At 37.7% G+C, this 21367-nt stretch overlaps 1 protein-coding gene and 1 pseudogene across 1 annotated transcript; both read right to left on the bottom strand.

Moving 5' to 3' along the window:
• Window positions 1-9486: 9486 nt before the first annotated feature.
• On the bottom strand, window positions 9487-10428 carry LOC110259112 (olfactory receptor 5AN6-like). Its single transcript, XM_084980684.1, has one exon. The coding sequence runs from the start codon at window positions 10426-10428 to the stop codon at window positions 9487-9489; it is 942 nt and encodes a 313-aa protein (XP_084836810.1).
• A 9177-nt stretch (window positions 10429-19605) lies between these two features.
• LOC146399392 (olfactory receptor 5AN6-like) lies at window positions 19606-20782 on the bottom strand (annotated as a pseudogene).
• Window positions 20783-21367: the final 585 nt, after the last annotated feature.

Below are 21367 nucleotides of genomic sequence, written 5' to 3'. Positions count from 1 at the left end.
CTTCTTTAGAAAGAGGTTCTGAGTGTAACCCTGAATGAATATAAAATCAGATAGATTTGCAAGAGGAGGAAGAAAAGTGTTAGAGACTTGAGTCAAATGCACTTACTACATAACCTGGACCAAGTTACTTTAACTTTTCTGAACCTCAGTTTCTTCACTCATGAAATAGAGATATAATGATTTGTTGTAGGGTCACAGTAAGGATATCAAGAGATCATACACTGAGTACCTTGCACAATTCCTGGAAGTAGGTAGAATTTGCTCTGTTTTGATTATGATGGAGGGAAAACATGGCTATATGGATGAAGGAGGCTCTCAAGTTGGGAGTCAGAGTCCTTGAATACCATTACTATGTGCCCCATGCTGCCATTGACCACAGTTCTCATCTAGATGTCTGTGAGGAAGGTGAACCACTGATGTTGTTTATTCCACTGGAGTCTGGGAACTCCAAAGGACCATCCACTGCAGACCCCAATGGAATATCCACTGCCCCTTCCTAGTCTGGACTGTTTCCTAGATTCCTAGGACAGTCATTGGACACTTGCCATCTTTCAACTGTCTTCTAAAGGAACATTCCTGTGGGAGGGCCTTCTCTTCCAAACTCTTCTTTGGCCCTGAAATCTCCTGACCAGCTTTGAGAAGGGAGGCACTTCCACCTGGGGTTCATTTAAATGCCTCCTTAGAATCCAAAGTGGAAAGAGGATGGCTAATTAACCAGGTAATTGCTCTCTAGTGCAATGACAATAGAAAACATGAAAGATTCCCCTGCCGATTCCATTTTCTCTTTGTGGATGATTCAAGTTGAGAAAAACTTTTTTAGACCAATGGATCACTAGAATAGGAACACGTCTCACATATCATCTTTGTCTAAAACCTTTCATTATGGATTGATTTATGTCAGTCTTTGCTGAATATGATATTTTCAGAATATTATAATGTACATGTCTCACTTAACATGTCATAATACATATGTAAGTAAAAATAAAAAATTGATTTATAAGTATTCATTTTTCTTTTTCTTTTTTCCCTAAAATGTTTTTTAAAAAAATCCTTAAACCCCATTACAAACTTAGGTATTAAGTTATATAATGTTTCTCTTTATTTATTATGTATTGAATTATAATTAATTTAAAATATTGTGTTCATTTCATGTGTACATCATAATTTGAAATTTTATATATTGTGAAATGATCACCACTATAAGTCTGGTTACCATCTATCACCATACAAACTTACTAAAATATTGACTACATTCTCTATGCTGTAACATTATATACTATGACATTTATAACTGGAAGTTTGTGCTTAATCTCCTTCATTCATCCTCCTACCTCACTCTTCTCCACAACCACCAATTTGTTCTCTGTATCTGAGTCTATTTATGTTTTCTTATGTTTGTTCTTTTTTTTTAGACTCCACAAATAAATGAAAGTATATGGTATTTGTCTTCCTCTGACTTTGTATCACTTAGTATTTTACACTCTAGGCCCATTCATATTGTCACAAATGGCAAGATTCACCTTTTTAATGACTGAGAACTATTCCATTGCAATGTGTGCATGTGTGTATATGTGTGTGTGTGTATCACATTTTCTTTATCCATTAATCTTTGAGCCACTCTTAAGTTGCTTCCATAACTTGGCTATTATTAATAATGTTATAATGCTGCCATGAACATTGGAGTATATATAGCTTTTCAAATTAATGTTTGTATTTTCTTCAGAAAAATTCCCAGAATTACTAGATCTTTTGGTAGATCTTAATTTTTTGAGGAACATCATACTGTTTCCACAGTGACTGCACCAATTTACATTCCCACCAGCAGTGAACAAGAATTCCCTTTTCTCCAAATACTCACCAACACTTGATATTTGTTGTCTTTTTTTGATAATAGCTATACTGACAGGCATGAAGTGATATGTCATGGTGGTTTTGACTGAATTTCCCTGATGATTACCTGTTGAGCACCTTTTCATGTGCATGTTGCTATCCACATTTTTTTTTGTCTTTTTTTGGACTTTTTAAAGGCTGCACCCACGGCATATGGAGGTTCCCAGGCTAGGGGTCTAATCGAAGCTGTTGCTGCCAGCCTACACCACAGCCACAGCAATGCCATCTCCAAGCCATGTCTGTGACTTCCACCACAGCTCATGGCAATGCCGGATCCTTAACCCACTGGGCAAGGCCAGGGATCAAACCTGCAACCTCATGGTTCCTAGTCAGATTTGTTTCCACTGCACCATGATGGGAGCTCTGATTATTGAATAATTTTATATTAAGTTCATTTCTATGATTCAGAATATAACAGGACATTTCATACTCTTTTAGCCAGATCTTTCTTGGAGGTATTTATTTTTTTCTTCTTCTTCTAATATTATTTTTGTTTCCATGATTTTTGTTGAAGTATAACTCATATATTATAAAATTCACCCATTTTAAGTGTATAGTGATTTTTAGTAGATTTTATAGAATTGTGGAATCATTCCCACAATCCAATGTTAGAACATTTTTCTCATACACACACAAAAAAAATATCCCTTAAGTCCACTGGTAGTTTACTTGCATTCTCAGTATAGTTTTGGTTAGGGTACTACTATCTCAAAACTCCAATCTTTTGTCTGTTATTTGGGATGGTATGAGTCCTTGACCCCCCAAAGAAAGATGCAAGTGTCACAGCTATGAGACAAGCTTATGGAGTTTATAGGTTGGTGCTTTTCCCCCAAGTACTAGTGGTGATGGAGATAGCATCAAGGAAAATCTGAAAAAGCAGGTGCTGCTGCAAATTATGTGTGGTGTCTAATTCTATCGAGTGCAGTATATTACTTCTTTTTAGTAGTTGCCTTTGCCTTTATTTTTCCATCACAATAAAGCCTCTCAGCTTTATTCTGGCTCAGCTCCTAAGTTTACCAGCACCAGTGTTCATCTTTCCATTACTCATGCTTATTTCAAAGAAATAATTGCTCTCCTCCCCTCCAAGGATAAAGTCATTCACCTGCAGTCACATGGAGGCTTGGCTCCACCAGTGATTTACTTTCTGCTATTTATTTTCCTAGGCTACCTGTCAAGTCCCATTTTTATCTGTCTGTGAATATACTCACATCACTGACTTCCTTTTTGCCTTCACCCATTCATTCTGGTGGGAGCAATCCTCTTTCACAATGGTAAGCGCAGAGAGAATGAGTTAAGAAAGTGCCTCAGTTACTGCAATCAAAAGGCATATGTATTTATGGATTGAGCCTTTGTGTCTCTTGTACTGTGTGGTTTGGAGGCTTTTCTTCAATCAGCTCTGTCAGTGGTTATTGTTATCCACACCAAATATAAATCTCTCTGGTGATTTTATAAGAGGTGGCCTTTGGTCATTAGTCCAAGTATTTTGCATTTTCCTTCTCCATGACTGTCTGGCTCTTTTGATCTATTATCCCTTTCCCACCCCTCCTGGGTTGCATAAGAAAATTTATGATTCTTTCCCATGCCTCTCTGTGGCCACAGAAAACTCAGGAGGATTTTCTCAAGATCTTTATCAGTCTAGGCTTTTCCTGCTGCTCTATACACTCTAGGCTGCCACCTTATATTTATGTGGTAAATGGAAGAGTTCTAGAATCTGTATTACTTTTGCATGCTCCCAGTCAAGGGGCACTCATGAGTGCCTTCTCCTTTGGATTTTTCAAAAGATCTTATTTATCATTCTGGACCCTAGATTTAACCCAAAAAGATTAGGGAGCAAGGGACAAGAATCCCAAAATAATCCACCCAAACTTTCCTGGTTCACACCCAGTTCTTGGCTTTCTCCACTCACCAATATGGAGAATATTTATTTGGTTTGATCAAGTTTATCAGCTGCCAAGTCTTTTTTGGTTTTTCAGTTGAACTGGAGTTTTTGAATTTAAAAAATAGGAATTTTCACCATTTATTCCCTGGTTCTGTGGTGATAACTTTCTATCTCATATGAGTGACTAATGTCTGACTTTCTAGCTTGGAGAAAGACTTTCAAGATTCAAACAGAGGAATTCAATGAAACACAAAGGGGTAAAAATTCACTGGTAAATATCATCCTACCACCATTATAGAAAGACACAAACATGAAACTCCCATTCTAAGGAATAATTAATTCTAGTCAGACTGCCTAGGTTTCAACTATATCTGTACCATGCATGAGCTATTAAGCATTGGGACAGTTACTCCAACTTTTCCTCCAGTTTTTTTTTTTTTCAGATTAAAAAATGTATATAGCAGTAATGCATCTCTGGTGGAATTGTATGGATTAAATGAGCAAATACATGTAAAGTACAGAGAACAGTGCTTGGCCCTTGGTAAAGGCTCAAGAAGTGTGAACTATTCTCATTATAACTAACTAACATGGCTAGCGTTTCATTAGCATTCATTGTCTTGGCCATACTGGTAGTTTGTTGATGTCTTTCATTCTAATAAGTTACTGTTTATCTTGTGTCAAATATCAAGCATTTTCTAGGCAGCAGTATAGTTAGTGGTAGCTGCTAGGTTAGCTTTTCACTCTTCAATAGCTTTGGCTAGTAAGAAGACATTGAGCCTGAGTGGATTTAGAGAGAAGGCAGCAAGAGCTTTATGTTTTCATCAGTTCCTGCCCTCTCTCAAGTGCCATGGAGGCAATGAAGAAGCAGACACAGGAAAATCAAGCACACAGTATGGGTTTGTGTGCCACTTGAGGAACATTATTATTTATTATTTATTGTTTTTGTTTTTTTTTTTTTTTTTGCTCTTTGCTTTCTATGGCACATGGAATTCCCAGGCTAGGTGTTGAATGGGAGCTGTAGCCACCAGTGCATTCCAATCACAGCCACATAGGATCTGAGCCATGTCAGCAACCTACACCACAGCTCACAGCAATGTTGGGTCCCTAGCCAACTGAACTAGGCCAGGGATGGAACCTGCATCCTCATGGATATTAATTATTCATTTCTGCTATTCCACAACAGGAACTCCCAAGGAACACTAATGTTAAAATATAGCCAGTCATATAAAGGGCTGCTGGCAGCCTGCCCATTTCCCCCTCCAGGCATTATCTTTATCATCCTGAAAAATAAGCAAATATTCTCCATGGTGAAGATGTTTCTATTGCTACTATTCTGGTGGGTTTGACAGATTTCTAAAACATTGCACAGTAGTTTGGTTACCAGAGGTGAAATAGATCATCAGAATAATGAACATGTTGATCTTGGTATAATTCACATAATAATCAAACTGTCAATTTCAATTTGTCCCCAAAGAAAGAAAAATAATTAATTTTATGGTGAGTGTTAGGGATCTAACCAGGCCTGAAAAAAATGGAACATTAGATTAAGGATCTTTCAGAATAATTAAATTCTATTCAATACTTTATTTTAAATTACTTTCATTATTTTGACAGGTGAAATGTGGCAGAGATAGCTGTTGTAATTTGCATTTATCTGATTACTTTGACTTTGAGCTATTTTTCATTATTTTCTTAGAGTTATCTTCTCTTTTGTAATTCAGCCTTAAATGGAGTTTGTAATAATTTGATTAATTTTCAAGACAGTGAATAAAAATTCCATCAAATTGTTAACCCTTTGTAGAACATCATTTGTTCCTTTACTTTCTTTTCTTTTTTTTTTTTTTTTTTTTGCTATTTGGGGCCACCCCCATGGCATATGGACATTCCCAGGCTAGGGGTCCAATTGGAGCTGTAGCTACTGGTCTACACCACAGCCATAGCAACTTCAGATCTGAGCCACATCTGCGATCTACACCACAGCTCACAGCAATGCCAGATCCTTAACCCACTGAGAGAGACCAGGGGAAGAACCTGTGTCCTCATGGATGCTAGTTGGATTTGTTTCCACTGAGCCACGACAAGAACTCTCAAACTTATTTTTATATTCTGAAATATTTAATCTCAAAATTGTAAATTTAATAGTCTTTTTCTCAACAATTTGTAGGGGCTTCCTTTATTAAAAATTAATTTTAATCTATCTAGATTTTTTAAAATAGAGTTTTTGTTCTACTTTTCAACTTGTGTACCATTTCCACATAGTTTAAACTATTGTATAAGTTGACTACCTAGGGACACAAGCCATTACTTATGAGGGTTTTTTTTCCCCCAAGATATTCATGTTATTGTCAACCTTTACTTTCCTAGTGGAACATTAGTATCATTTTACAAAATTCTTTTCACCATTCCCTCTACCACCACCATTGAATGCTGTTGGGAATTGGATTGGAATTAACAAACAAATCACTTGATTAAAACAGGAAAGTTTTCAATATTCTTCAGATCAAAGGAATTATCTTTTCTTAGAAGTCAACCATCCTGTTGTCTACATCTGTTTAGTTATTGCCTTTTGAACTTCCTATTATATTACGTTGGATCTACTGAAGCAATTCCTCATGCCTCACCACCTGGCTGATCATAGTCATCTCTTCAGACTTTTTCTCTGAATTCTTAGGAAAGATCCCAAGGTAGTTTTCTAATTTGATGTTTGGTTTTCTGAGACATCCAATTTGCTGCTCATTGCCTCAACCATTTTTAAAATTCTGTGACCTATGTACCATGCTGTGGTTAAGCCCTTGGATAAAAATGACTCTAATGACTTTCTGAATGTCAGGTGAATATTAATCTTTCTGAAGCTGCTCTTGCAATAAGTATAGCAACCTCTGATCCATTCCTGCCAATGTGTCTCAATTTAGGAAAGAGGAACCTTTTTCAAATCCCAGTTTTCTCTTCACTTTTTGACATCTACTTTTATTCATCAAAAATAAAGTATTAGAACACTTATGTAAAGTGGGATATGGGAGTATAGAGCATCATTTTCCAAACTTGAATATAAAATCATTGAAATGTATAGTGACAAACAGAACAATCCATCAGCAATCAATGCTGAATTAGGAGCATTTAGCCTATGCCCAGGGTCCTAGAATCTACCAAACCCCATCCTCTTTTGCTAACACAGCAAGGAAAATGTAACATCTTAAAACATAGGGTTTACTACTCCATAGCTCAGAGCATGTCTGTTCTCAGTCATGGTGCTAAATTCCTGACACAGCCTAGAAACCCAGAAGATACTGCATGAGAGAATTAATAGCTGCAGATTATGTTTCCCATAAAGCAACTCTACACAAGTTACCTCTGTTTCTTTAAAAAGAGCACTAAGATAAAAATGTTAATCTCATATAGTTATAAAAAGAGAAGCAAGCACACAGTACTTTCCCAGAGTCTAATTACTGGGACTCTTTCATGATAAATTAATCTCTGAAGCTTTGTCATTCATGAGAAATTCCTCCACAGAGATGTTTATTCTATACATTCATATCTTATATGTAATTTGAAGGTCAGAATAAAAGGGATCTTGGTAGTCAATGTAAATAGGCTCCTCTCAATTCAAGGCCAAATCACTCTTTCTGAGGATTATTTTTTCATAATTGAAGAGATTTTTAATATTCAGTAATTACGGTTAACTATGACATTGTCTGGCTATGACATTGTCTGGCTAGGATATTGACTCAAAGAAGTATTTCTCTTCAGAGACTTTAACTCTCTATGACCATAAAAATATTAAAGATTCAACCAAGAAAATTGTGTGACATTTATGGAGTTATTTTTCTTTCTCAACTCTAGTCCATTCATTTAATGTCTTTTATCATTAGGCTAAAGCTGAGGGCGGTCTGAATGGGATCACAACAGATGTTAGTGCTGAAAAAGACATTATATGAAATCTAGATTTACAGCCCTATATCCAACTTCCCTTGACAAAAATCTTATCCAATAACTGTAACTCAGCTTTTGTCCAAAAGAACATTCTTTTTCACCTCCAAGTGCCGTGAAATCAGATTCTCCCCCCAGGAATATGGAGTCCTAGAGGTAGGATCTTCAAAGCTATAGTGTCCATAGTTGTACACGGGTTTGCTTTAAGTTCTTAAATAATTCTTGTGAGGATTTTGAATTTTCTGTTCTGAACATAAAAGGGGAAATGTACATGATACCTTTTACCAGGAATACTCTCTTGAATACATCTTTTATTTCTGGCCTAAGATTATAGAAATCAGAATTCTATCAGAAGATAAACAATGGGAGTGTGTTTTTGTCCCAGCCTCAATTCTCCAGTATTTCTCTATTCCTTGCAACAATTCCAACCAAGGTTAAAAGGGAAATGGGAAAATCTAGACTTTCTTATGCACCAGAAGTTCATCTTCTTATAGCTGATTTTACCACCTACTTCCGCCTTGTTAGTTATTGAGAAAAAACTTCCTAAAGGAGTCTTGATCTACTTTAAAAGATAAAAAGGAACATGAAGACATTGTTGGAGGTGCCTAAATCAGCTTCTGGATAACCTCACCAACAAAGTACCATTTTCTGATTCCCTTTTCTGGTTACGCAGTGAAGAAGGAAGAACAAAGATGACTCTATAGCAATGAGGGACAAGGAATTGTCTAAGGGTCCCTAATAAGACATTGATCAACCAAACCTTAAATATGACACACAAGTTAAGCATTCTTATTACAACACATTTATTCATATGTGACATTAAAAAAACTTTTGAGGAGTTCCCGTCGTGGCACAGTGGTTAACGAATCCGACTAGGAACAATGAGGTCGCGGGTTCGGTCCCTGCCCTTGCTCAGTGGGTTAACGATCTGGCGTTGCCGTGAGCTGTGGTGTAGGTTGCAGATGCGGCTCAGATCCCGCGTTGCTGTGGCTCTGGCGTAGGCCGGTGGCTACAGCTCTGATTCAACCCCTAGCCTGGGAACCTCCATATGCTGTGGAAGTGGCCCAAGAGATAGCAACAAAAAAGACAAAAAAAAAAATCTTTTGATCTCATGGGTTTCTTTCTTTTTTTTTGTTTTGAACAAATATGTAAATGAAGAAATTAATTCATAATTTCCATAGATGAAAGAATAGGTTAAATGTGAGAACTAACCTAATTATTTAGGAAATTCTTCATAAAAATGTCTTTCAAGGGAGTTCCATTGTTAGCACAGCAGGTTAAAGATCCAATACTTCCACCACAGTGGCTTGGGTCAATGTGGCACAGGTTAAATCTCTGGCCTGGGAACTTTCACATGCTGTGGGTGTAGCCAAACAAACAAACAAAAAAGATCTCTTGGTACTAATAATAATTCTTGTCCTACCTAAAGTGAGATGCTATGAGGAGGCTTGCTTTTTTCCTGACAGCCGTTACTACTACTGGCATTGTTGGTCCCTGAGGTAGTACAAGCTCAGTAGGGATGGAATATTGAATTTGAATGGTCACACCATGCTGACCAGCTACAAAAATACTTGTGGATTGCTTGGCCCATTGATGTATTAGATCATCACTGATGAAGGGTGGATATATTAAACTTCTAGATTCTTATACATTTTTCTTGTCCTTGTGCCAGTCCTGGTCTATAATAGAAGGCTATAGCAACTATAATTCAGCCTGAAAGTAGGAGAGTTCATGATCTATGTTTTAGTTGACATTTCTCTTACACTGTTCATCTGAAATAAGTTCCATAATTAGTAACACCAGGAAAAGATTGTCTTCCTCCATCTGCTTAGGGAATCTTGGATTTCCTTGTTCCTTAGACTGTAGATCAGTGGATCTAGCATGGAAATTATAACAGTGTATAAGACAGATACCAACTTGTTTTGGCTCAGGGAATCACCAGAATTAGGATACATATAAATGAAGATACCTGAGCCAAAGAAGAGGGTTACTGCTGTCAGGTGAGAAGCACGGGTATTGAAGGCCTTGGACCTGCCTTCAGATGAAGTGATCTTAAGAATGGTGGCAATGATATAACCATAGGATATTATAATAACCAGGACAGATGTGAGCCCAAAGATCACTGTGAGCACAGATGTCATGACTTGAAAGAAAAAGGTGTCAGAGCAAGATAAGATTAGCAGTTGGGGCAGGTCACAGAAGAAATGATTGGTGACATTTTGTCCACAAAAATGGAGCTGAAATAAGGCACATAGTTGAATGAATGAGCCAAAGAATCCAGTTACACAAGATCCTGCCACCATCTGCACACAGAGGGTGGGGGACATGATGGCTGTGTAGAGGAGAGGATTGCAAATGGCAGCATAGTGATCATAAGCCATGGCGGCCAGAAGACAGCACTCAGTGAGAGCCAGGCTAGAGAAGAAGTATTGCATGGTGCATCCCATAAAGGAGATGAATTTATACTTCTTGAAGAAATCAGAGAGCATTCTGGGGGCTATGGTGGAAACATAGCAGATGTCCAGCAAGGATAGGTTACTGAGAAAAAAGTACATAGGTGTGTGCAAATGAGAGTCCATCCTGATAAGCATGATAAGGCCCATGTTCCAGGACACTGTCATGAGGGAGATCCCTAGGAATACTGAAAAGAGGACAGCAGTGAGCTTTGGAAATTCAGAGAATCCTAAGAGAATGAACTTTGTAATTGTTGTACTGTTCTTTCCCCCAGCCATTGTTCGCTGATCCTAGGATCTACAGGGAAAGAAGAGAATAAATCTCTTAAGTCAAGTTACCCCAATTTCTATTGGAATAAACTGCCTAAAACCACACTGAACACAGAATAAAGAGAAATATTGAATTGTTTTATAAGAAATAACCTTGGTTAACATTGCCCCTAAATAATGGTTCTGTGTGTTGCTTTTCCCACATGTAAAGGAGGGTATTACATTTTTCATTATTAACCCATCAACCTCTCATGAAGGTGAAAGAAAGTATATTAACATTTGGAAAGCCCTTCTTAAAAGATATTTGGGAAATTTTAGGATATTATTAACAGGAAACAACTCCTATATATATTTTAGTGACTAAAAGCATGGCCTTAGATATCACATAGCTATACGGGGATGTGGCTTTGCTGTCTGTGAACTTTATGACTCTAAAGAGATTGTTAGTTTTTTCCTAAGTTATTTCATCTGAAAACTAGTAAAATAATTATAATAGAACATATCTTAAAAGGTTTATTTGAGGTTAAATTAGGCCTGTTTTACATAGACCTTTGGCAGTTGTAGAGCTGGTTTGGAGGGGCTCAATTCTCTCAGCTTTTGATAGCCTAGATCCTGATCCTCTATGCCCTCCATTCCTCATGCTACCTACTTGCTAATATATGAAATTCAATGTTAAATATTTCTCTTTAGACTTAAACACCTCAGTTTCTGTTATAATTCAAATAATCCCATTGGGATAAGGGCGAAGGGACATGGTTACTGTGAGAAAATAAAAAAGGAAAAATAATCATTGAAACTGGATACATGAGGCCTCTGGGTTGAGTGCAGAGGAGTGCATGGTCACAAGAAGCAAAAGGGGGAGAAAAAGCCAGTTGTGTCATTATGATTTTACCCACCCAGATATTCTTGTAGGTATTCTAGCAGGAGTGTCCTGATGAAAGCAGGTAGGTGCTGCTGTTATGGCTGCCTTTTCCTGGACCTGGACCTTGATGTCCCTCTAGGTGCCCAGACACAGGTAGAGTTCTTTGAGGAATTAGAGGATATAAACATAACATGAGCATTCAGGATAGAGAGGTTGACTTCCTCGAGGCTCTGCGATTTGGGTCATGGTTCCTGCTACATATTGCTGTAAGAGAGGTGCTTCTAACTCAAGTTTCTCTTAAATGTTTCCTTAGGGTCCCGTGTGGAGAGAGAGAGGAGGCAATTAATAGAAGCTAAAGTTTTCAGTTAATTATTCTCTTGAGTGCTGGATGGAGAAATAAGTGGAGAAATGTCCCTAGCTGATTCTGTTTCTCCACATTATCCTGTGCACCTCATGACATAACTGAATCAAGTTCAAATTTTCCTTTCTAGACTTTTATAAGCATGAGATCTGGGAGGGGCTCTCAATTCAGGGTGATCATATTATTTATTACTGAAACTGGACAACCTTGAGCATGAATATGAGGTAACACTAATCGTATCAGGACAATAAGCCTAAAGTTAGATTGTCCCAGGCTAACCAAATTGTATGGTCACTCAGCATTTGAATTCTTTATCAGAACAGTCATTCAATGAGGTTGTGGTGATTATGTCCTCAGGCTCTGGATGGACCCACTTGGGTTGCATTCTGACTTAATTACTTACCACCTCTGTGTCTTTGATCCTTTCACTTAAACTTTTACTGCAACTGTGCATCAGTTACTTAATCAATAAAATGGATTGCTAATAGAACTTAAATGAGATGATATCTGTACAGTTCCTAGAAGCACTCAATAAATGTTAGAAATTTTATTATTGCTAATAGTATAATCATTGTGATGTCTCCATTTTTTTCTGCTCATATCTTTATAAAAATGAGGACATAGTATATATACAATTCCTGACTTAGCATTTATTACACAATATGATTTTCATATTTTTAAACATTTGCAAGCTCTATTTTAATGGTTGTATAATATCCTATCCAAATTTTTATTTAGTTAATGTTTTTCTTACAATATTGGATCATTACCTTACATTTTGTTTTATTTTTAACAATATAAATGCAACCTAGGTATTTCTGATCTCATCAATCTTGATTATAACATCATCCTGTACTTGCTTTTTATTTTAAAAATTTAACCTTATTATTAAAAATAATTACATACAGAAAACAACATAAAGATATACAGCTTAATGAATTACATAAGAATACCTTTGTGGCTCCACCAATATGAGAAGATAACACTTTGCTGTCTATTTCAAAAATCTCCCTCATCCTCCATTCCAAACTTAGGCCCCTCCTTCCCACATGCAGGTATCCACTATTCTAATTCAATAATAATCAGTCCTTTTATTTATAGTTTTGTCGCTCAACTGTGCATGTCTAATTGCTAACTTGAGTGCTGTTCTTTTTTAATGTGTTCTTTCTCTCTCCCTCTCTCCCTTTCTCTCTCTATGTGTCTCTATGGCTCTGTCTCTGTAGCTCTTTCTGCCTCTTTCTCTCTCTTCTATGAAATTTATTTGTTTCTTCCTTTGGAATTTCTTACAGTCTGCATTTTGCTAATTGACTCCCCATAGTATAGTATAATATGTACCTCATATAAATTTTTAGTTGAATGTAGGGGCTTCATATAATTGAGTTTTAAGCATTTTGCAGACTCTTCCATAGGTAATATGGCCCATTTGTTTTTAATTTCCAGATATAGAAGGCACAGGTATCCATCCTATCTCACTTCATAAGTCCACTACTTCACCTGGCTCCCCTTTCTAAGTACTATGGAAGCTATAAGAAATAATTACACGTTCTATGGTTTCATTCTGGTTGTTGCAATGCCATCTCAGTGGGTTTTTAAAAACCTCTGCTTCTATTTCCCTCTGCAGTAAGTGAATTTCACAGGAGTTTATTCCAATTGTTTAAATAGAACTTCTAGTTTTAAACTTGTGCATCTTTTATGTGAAATTCTCCTTACCCTAATATTGTTCTTTGCAATGAGATGAGATGGCTCTTGCTAGAGAAAGTGTACACACCTGTTCGAACAACAGAAAAAGAAAAAGCATGTGGTTTTTTCTCTCTTAGGTCAAAGATCCAGCTAATATTATATATATATGTGTGTGTGTGTGTGTGTGTGTGTGTGTGTGTGTGTATACATATACACATACAACACTGTAACATATATATACATAGAACACTGTAAACCAGTTATAATGGAAAAAAATATATGATTTTTATTTTTTCCATTATAACTGGTTTACAGTGGTATGTCAATTTTCTACTGTACAGCATGGTGACCCATTTACACATACATGTATACATTCTATTTTATCACATTATCATGCTCCATCATAAGTGACCAGACACAGTTCCCAGTGCTACAAAGCAGGATCTCATTGCTAATCCATTCCAAAGGCAATAGTTTGCATCTATTAACCCAAGCTCCCAGTCCATCCCACTCCCTCCCTATTCCCCTTGTCAACCACAAGTCTTTTCTCCAAGTCCATGATTTTCTTTTCTGTGGAAAGGTTCATTTGTGCTGTATATTGGATTCCAGATATGAGTGATATCATATGGTATTTGTCTTTCTCTTTCTGACAACTTCACTCAGTATGAGAGTCTCTAGTTCCATCCATGTTGCTTCAAAGGGCATTATTTCATTCTTTTCTATGGATGAGTAGTATTCTGATATATATATATATATATATATATATATATATATATATATATATCACTTCTTCCTAATCCAATCATCTGTTGATGGACATTTGGGTTTATTCCATGTCTCGGCTACTGTGAATAGTGCTGCAATGAACATACAGGTACATGTGTCTTTTCTAAGGAAAGTTTTGTCTGGATATATGCCCAAGAGTGGGATTGCTGGGTCATATGGTAGTTCTATGTATAGTTTTCTAAGATACCTCCATACTGTTCTCCATAGTGGTTGCAACAGCTAACATTCCCACAACAGTGCAGGAGGGTTCTCTTTTCTCCACATGCTCTCCAGCATTTATTATTTGTGGAGTTATGAATGATGGCCATTCTAACTGGTGTGAGGTGGTATCTCATGGTAGTTTTCATGTGCATTTCTCTAATAATCAGTGATGTTGAGCATTATTTCATGTGCTTATTGGCCATCTGTATATCTTCCTTGGGATGGCCATACTACCCAAAGCAATCTAAAGATTCAATGCAATCCCTATCAAATTACCAATGACATTTTTCACAGAACTAGAACAAACCATCCAAGAACATATATGGAACCACAAAAAAACCAGAATTGCCAAAGAAATTCTGATGAATAAAAAACAAGCAGGAGGTATAACTCTCCCAGACTTCAGGCACTATTACAAAGCCACAGTCATCAAGACACTGTGGTACTGGTAACAATACAGACATACAGACCAATGGAACAGAATAGAGAACCCAGAAATAAACCCAGACACCCATGGTCTATCAATCTTTGACAAGGGAGGCAAGAACATAAAACAGGAAAAAGGCAGTATTTTCAGCAGGTATTACTGGGAAACCTGGACAGCTGCATGCAAATCAATGAAACTAGAACACACCCTCACACCATGCATGAAAATAAACTCAAAATGGCTTAAAAACTTAAATATAAGACAAGGCACTATCAAACTCCTGGAAGAGAACATAGGCAAAACATTCTCTGACATCAACCTTACAATTATTTTCTCAGGTCAGTCTCCCAAAGCAACAGAAATAAAAGCAAAAATAAACCAAAGGGACCTAATTGAATCTTAAAATTATACAAACAACTGATACAACTCAACAGCAAAAAAAAAAAAAAAACCAACAACACAAAGGAAAAATGGGCAAAAGACCTGAAGAGATATCTTTCTAAAGAAGATATACAGATGGCCAACAAGCACATGAAACAATGCTCAACATCACTGATTACTAAAGAAATGCAAATCAAAACTACCATGAGATACCACCTCACACCAGTCAGAATGGCCATCATTCATAACTCAAACTGACAAGCTTTTGCACAGCAAAGGAAACCAAAAAGAAAGCAAACAGGAGTTCCCGTCATGGCGCAGTGGTTAACGAATCTGACTAGGAACAATGAGGTTGCAGGTTCGGTCCCTGCCATTGCTCAGTGGGTTAATGATCTGGCGTTGCTGTGAGCTGTGGTGTAGGTAGCAGATGCGGCTCAGATCCCGTGTTGCTGTGGCTCTGGCGTAGGCTGGTGGCTACGGCTCTGATTAGACCCCTAGCCTGGGAACCTCCATATGCCGCAGGAGCGGCCCAAGAAATTGAAAAAAAAAAAAAAAAGAAAGAAAAAAAAAGAAAACAAACAAACAAAAAAACACATTAAAGAATGGGAGAAAATAATGTCAAAATGATGCAACTGACAAGGGGCTTAATCTCTAAAGTATACAAATGACTTATACAACCCAATTGAAAAATGGGCAAGAGACCTGAATAGACATTTCTCCAGTTAATATTTTGTTTGGAATAGGGAGTGAGCATGAGGTAAGATACTATCAGACAGTGCTCAAGTGAAATGTGTTAGGATTTACAGGTTGGTTGCAACAGAACAACTGGGTTTGTCACAAAATCCCCAGAAACAGGTGGAGCCAAGAGGATCTGAAATATCCTGACACAGGTAATACTTTGCACTGCTCAGATCTTTTCTTTCTCTCTGACTGCATCCAGTTCCAATACTACAATATGGAGGCTACATTTTTGCAGGAACTAGATGTCCCCACTTCCTCCCCATGGGGGGGGGGGTACAGTGAATAGAGTTAGTAAAGCAAATAAATGTCCTTACCACAGCAGCTAGATTGGAGGTTCCAACTGATTAATCTTATCCCTGCACAACCGATTTCAGGTTTCCCTCATTCTTAGCCATTATTTCAGTGGGTCTAGGACAGGTATTGTCTAGAATGTTAGCCCATCCCTACTTCCCTGAAGAGTCTGAGCCCTTATTTGCCTTGTTCTTCATAGTTCTTGGTTACCACCATTGCCTATTAACTGTTCTCTCAGGCACAAATGCTTCAGTAAGTGCCCCTAGTCAATTCCATGTGTTCCAAAAATACTCCTTCCAGCCCCTGTTGTGTAGCAGAAGCCTTAACTCCTCATGATATTCAGGTCAATTAAACCCACCAGACAGACAGTGGTCTGCTAGCATCAGGTGAAAGTCTCAGGTTCAGGTTCATTGGAATCCTTCTGTGTCCCCTGATAGAGGGGTTTTCCTCTGGGATCTAGAATGTCTAACTTGGTATAGCCTACATATATGGGGGGCAGATGGAAGGAAACACAAATTGTAAAATTGGTCACTAGAAATGATAGGTGAAAATCCTATTCCCATTCTTTGTTTGCTGGAGTCATACAGTCAAGCTCCTGGGAAAAAAACACCACATATTAACTGCTGGTTTAGTGCACATGCAGCTTCCTGTGAGATAGTGCCTCAACTGCCAGGTATTTTTTCTAGCTGACACCTAACTCAGTGTTAAGTCATATACTTCTGCATAATGACTTACAGTAGGAAATCCATGAATCTCAAGGCCATACTCCCATTGGCTCACATCCTTTGCCATAAATTGGGTCCTTGGAGCTGAAGCAACATTATATCAGATAGATTAAGTGATCTGTAAGCCCTTGGTTGGTGGGACTGGCACAGATACCACACACATGGAGACAGACTTTTCCTAAAGAATTTGTCAATTCAGGTGAGCATAAGTCACTCTCCCCTCCAGTGTAGTAGAGTTCACTATAATATATCTATGACCAATTGTTGGCTGGTGTACTTGAGTCATGGTACATTATTGAGGGCCTGGGTTTGACTTACCTCTAGCACTGCATTCGTAGTGTCAGTAGGTTGTTGTTGATGAGAAGGCGCTTGAGCATTGCCTTCAAACCTTCTACCATGGTCACTTTCTGTTCATGGCAGCCATGAATTAAGGTTTACAAGGAGAGAGGTTGAATGATATCCACAGTATTTATTCATCTGTCCATTGAAGTTTTGAGAAATTCCACTGCAATGGATGCTTTCTGATGGGCATTAACATCTGAGGAAATGATCTGCATGCTTTGTGTCCACTTCCATAAGTCCATCCATATCCTTCTTCCTGGATGTTCTTGTCTGCAGTCTTCCAATCTTGCCCCTTCCAGGCTGGGAATCCATGTATGTCCTTAACTCATGTGCCATCTCCCTCAGTGCAAAATGGACAACCAAGTCTCTTTCTTGGGACTCTGTCCACTATGAGGATTTCCCTTCACTACTGTTTTTGGTCCACTTTATTAGACAGTGACAAACTGCTTTTTAAAAATGTGCCAGTGTACACTCAAATCAGCAGAGTGTGAGGACTGTTAAGGCATATTCCAGTCAACACTGGATATTGCCTCACTTCTTAGCTTTTACCAAAATGCTGGATGTGAAATTGTATCACTCATTCTACTACCAATGAGGTTTACATCCTTAAATGTTTCAAGATCGTTTGCATTTTTTCATGGAATTCCTATTGATTTACTTAGCCCACTTTAAGACATTTGTCTTTTTCATTCATAGGAGATCATTTCATATTCTAGATACTAATCTTTTGTTAGCTATGTCTGTATTGGTATCTTTCCAGTTGGAACTATATCTTTGAGGGATTCCTGGAAGTCTCTTAATAATGTGGATATCATTCTTCTTGGTTTGGATACATGTAGGCTAAACAAGTTATGTTTTCCATACACCCCAATATTTAATGGTGAAACATGGATAGGACAATAGCTGTAAACAGAACTCTTTTGAAAGTGAAAGAAGACATATAGCACTCACTGGTCTTGCAATCCCAGAATCCTACTAAGCCTCTCTTAGGAGGAATCCCCATACTGACATTGAAGACTATTCCATGGTTAGCAATGATTTCCACTCTCCCCAGTCCATTATTTTTCACGACGCTTAATTCTGCCTTCTGAAAAGTCCTTACTGGGACATTTATCCTCCTTGGCAACACTTGACTAAGAAACTGAAGAATGTCTCTATTGGGGGCTTTATCAGCTGTCTCAGTCTCTTTCCTGGCCATTGAAGATAGATGGGTCAAGGATTCTTTTCTGTCTCAAATAGTCAAATTTTCATTAGTCCAGATTAATAGGTGACTTTTTATCTACCTATTCACAGATGATGAACCACATTTATATTCACAATTATTTATAGATCTCTAGAACTCAATAGATAAATAGATACAGTATATAGATATAGATTTCAAATATCTTAGGTATATTGGGATTCTCTGTGAGATTCATACTGTAACTTTCTTGATTTCTTTGACATGAACCACTTTGTCAAATTTAAAAGATTTACTGAGCATAACCTTCAACAATTTAGACTTTATAGCCATGGGATATGATGACCATATCTTTGACCTTGTCCTTGATACAGGGCAGAGTTTCATTGGTCTATTTACTCAGAGTCCTAACTTTTATATTTACTTGTTGAAAATGAAACGTTCTCTTCTAATTTTCAAGTCCTAGAATTTCTTAACTCTTTCTATAGTCTCTCTCATTTTTACTTGCAAACTGACAATTTTTTTGTGAGTATGACTAAATTTTATGGAAACTTGTTAAATGCATCTGATAGCAAAGAACTGGCACTGGAAACATTCTATTTTCCCATGTAATCTCCATTTTAAATTACTGCAAGTGACTGTTGTATCAAATGTTTTTACTGTGCCAAGCCTGAATTGCTATCCTTCCAGTTGTCAATAAAACATTACTTGACACTGACTGCCAGGCCCTAAAAAAACTTACAAATTTTATCAAATTTTAAAAAAAATCATACCACCACCTGTACAAATGTCTAAAACATAATGAGTAGAATGAATATGCTACAAGAACAAATCCAAAACATTTTTATTTCTGGCCAATATTATATGTTTTATCTTGGGTGAGCTGTGGGGGGTGTTATTCTCCTGTATCATCATCTTATTCCTTATGAATCAACCACTAATGGGAGCCTTGGGAAAGGAGAAGATAAAAAAGGACATAAAGACACACACAGCCTCTGACCAAAAATGAAATATGTCACATCTGCCCACATTTTATTTGCCATAAGAAATCACATAGTCAAGTCTGACTTCAAAGGGATGAAATACAATCTTCTTTCATGGAGCAAAGACAAAGGAGTTATTTACAACTTATACAATCTATTAAAATTCTTATAGGTGCTATTATAGCTACTTTTCATATATTGTTCTATATGATTTTTGTCCTAAGCCCTAAAAGGCACCCCATAATAAACAATTCCAGTTTAATATTTTCTTCTTCCACCTGTTTAGGGCATCTTTGATCCCCTGGTTTCTCAGGTTAGAAACCAGTAGATTAACATGGGGATCAACACAATGCGTGCAATAAAGGCCAGCTTGTTTTGACTCAGAGAATCATCAGAGCTAGAGTACAAATAGACAAATATTCCTGAGCCCTAAGAGAGGGTCACTGCTGTCAGGTGAAAAGCACAGGTGTGGAAGGCCTTGGACCTACCTTCAACTGATGTGATCTTCAAAATTGTGGCAATGGAGTTCCTGTTGTGGCCCAGCAGCAATAGTATCCATGAGGATGAAGATTCAATCCCTGGCCTTGATCAGTGGCTTAAGGATCTGGCATTGCCATGATCTGTGGTGTAAGCTGCAGACATGATTTGGATCCAGCATTGCTGTGGCTGTGGCATAGGGCAGGGGCTACAGCTCTGATTTAACACCTGGCCTGGGAACTTCTTTATGCCACAGGTGCAGCCCTAAAAAGACAAAAAAAAATGTGGAAATGATATAACCATAGGATATCATTATAACTAGGAAAGACAAATCTAAAGATCACTGTCAGCACAGAGGTTATAACTTATAAGAAAATGGTATCAGAGCAGGGCAGGATTAGCAGTTGGGGCAGGTTACAAAAGAAATGATTGATGACATTTGGTCCACAGAAATGGAGCTGAAATAAGGCACACCATTGAATGAATGATCCAGAATTCCAATTATACAATGGTGGAGATGGTGTAGGCCATGATGGCTGTGTAGAGGAGAGGACTGCAAATGGCAGCATAGCGATCATAAGCCATGGTGGCCAGGAGGCAGCACTCAGTCAGACCCAGGCTAGAGAAGAAGTATTGCATGGTGCATCCCATAAAGGAGATGAATCTATGCTTCTTGAAGAAATCTGAGAGAATCTTGGGAGCTGTGGGAGAAACATAACAAACATCTAAGGAGGAAATTGTATCAATAAAATATGTGGGTGAGTGCAGGTAAGAGTCTAACCTGGTCAGTGTTGTGAGACCCAGGTTCCAGGACACTGTCATAAGATCAGTGCCTAGAAATATTGAAAATAGGATATTTTCAGCCTCACAAATTCAGAGAATTCTGGTAAGATAAACCTGGTAACTGTAATGCTTCCCTCATCCATTGTCATTGTGCTTCTGAGATCTGAAGGGAGATAATAAAAGAAATCTGTTAATGCAATATTCTTGGGCTATTAAAAGTGGGTGATGTTACCCTGCTCTTCAGCCCTCTAGCTTATATATTTCCCTATAAACAATATAACAAGAAAAAAGAAACTGCCTATATGCATTTTTATTTCTTTATTTTTAAGAAATCTTTTCATTGAAGTATAACCTACATAAAGAAAAGAACATCCAGAAGTTCCCACTGTGTCTTGGTCAGTTAAGAACCTGACTAGTGTCCATGAGGATGTGAGCTCGATCCCTGACCTTGCTCAGTGGGTTAAAGCATCTGGTATTGCTGAAAGCTGTGGTATAGGTCATAGATGAAGCTCAGATGCAGTGTTGCTGTGGCTGTGGCATAGGCTGGCAAGCACAGCTCTGATTTGACCCCTAGCCTAGGAACCTTGACATGCCACACGTGTAGCCCTAAAAAGAAAAAAAAGTTACATCTAATGGAGATAGGGCCCTTTGTGATTCAGAAAGACACCAATGGCTTCTGGGATGATGATAATGCTGTATTTTCTGATGTTACTTGTGGTTACAGAATC

This window comes from Sus scrofa, chromosome 10, assembly GCF_054392235.1.
Source record: "Sus scrofa isolate SSC_HxYL_T2T_F1_AM1 chromosome 10, Sscrofa_HxYL_maternal_Yorkshire_Landrace_v2.0, whole genome shotgun sequence".
NCBI classification, from domain to species: Eukaryota; Metazoa; Chordata; class Mammalia; order Artiodactyla; family Suidae; genus Sus; species Sus scrofa.
Note: the sequence above shows the minus strand (reverse complement) of the source record. Positions and strands in the feature narration are given on the sequence as shown.

What these genes read in the sequence shown, in the direction of transcription:
- LOC110259112 (XM_084980684.1), bottom strand. Translation starts at nt 10,428, where the DNA reads ATGGCTGGGGGAAAGAACAGTACAACAATTACAAAGTTCATTCTCTTA.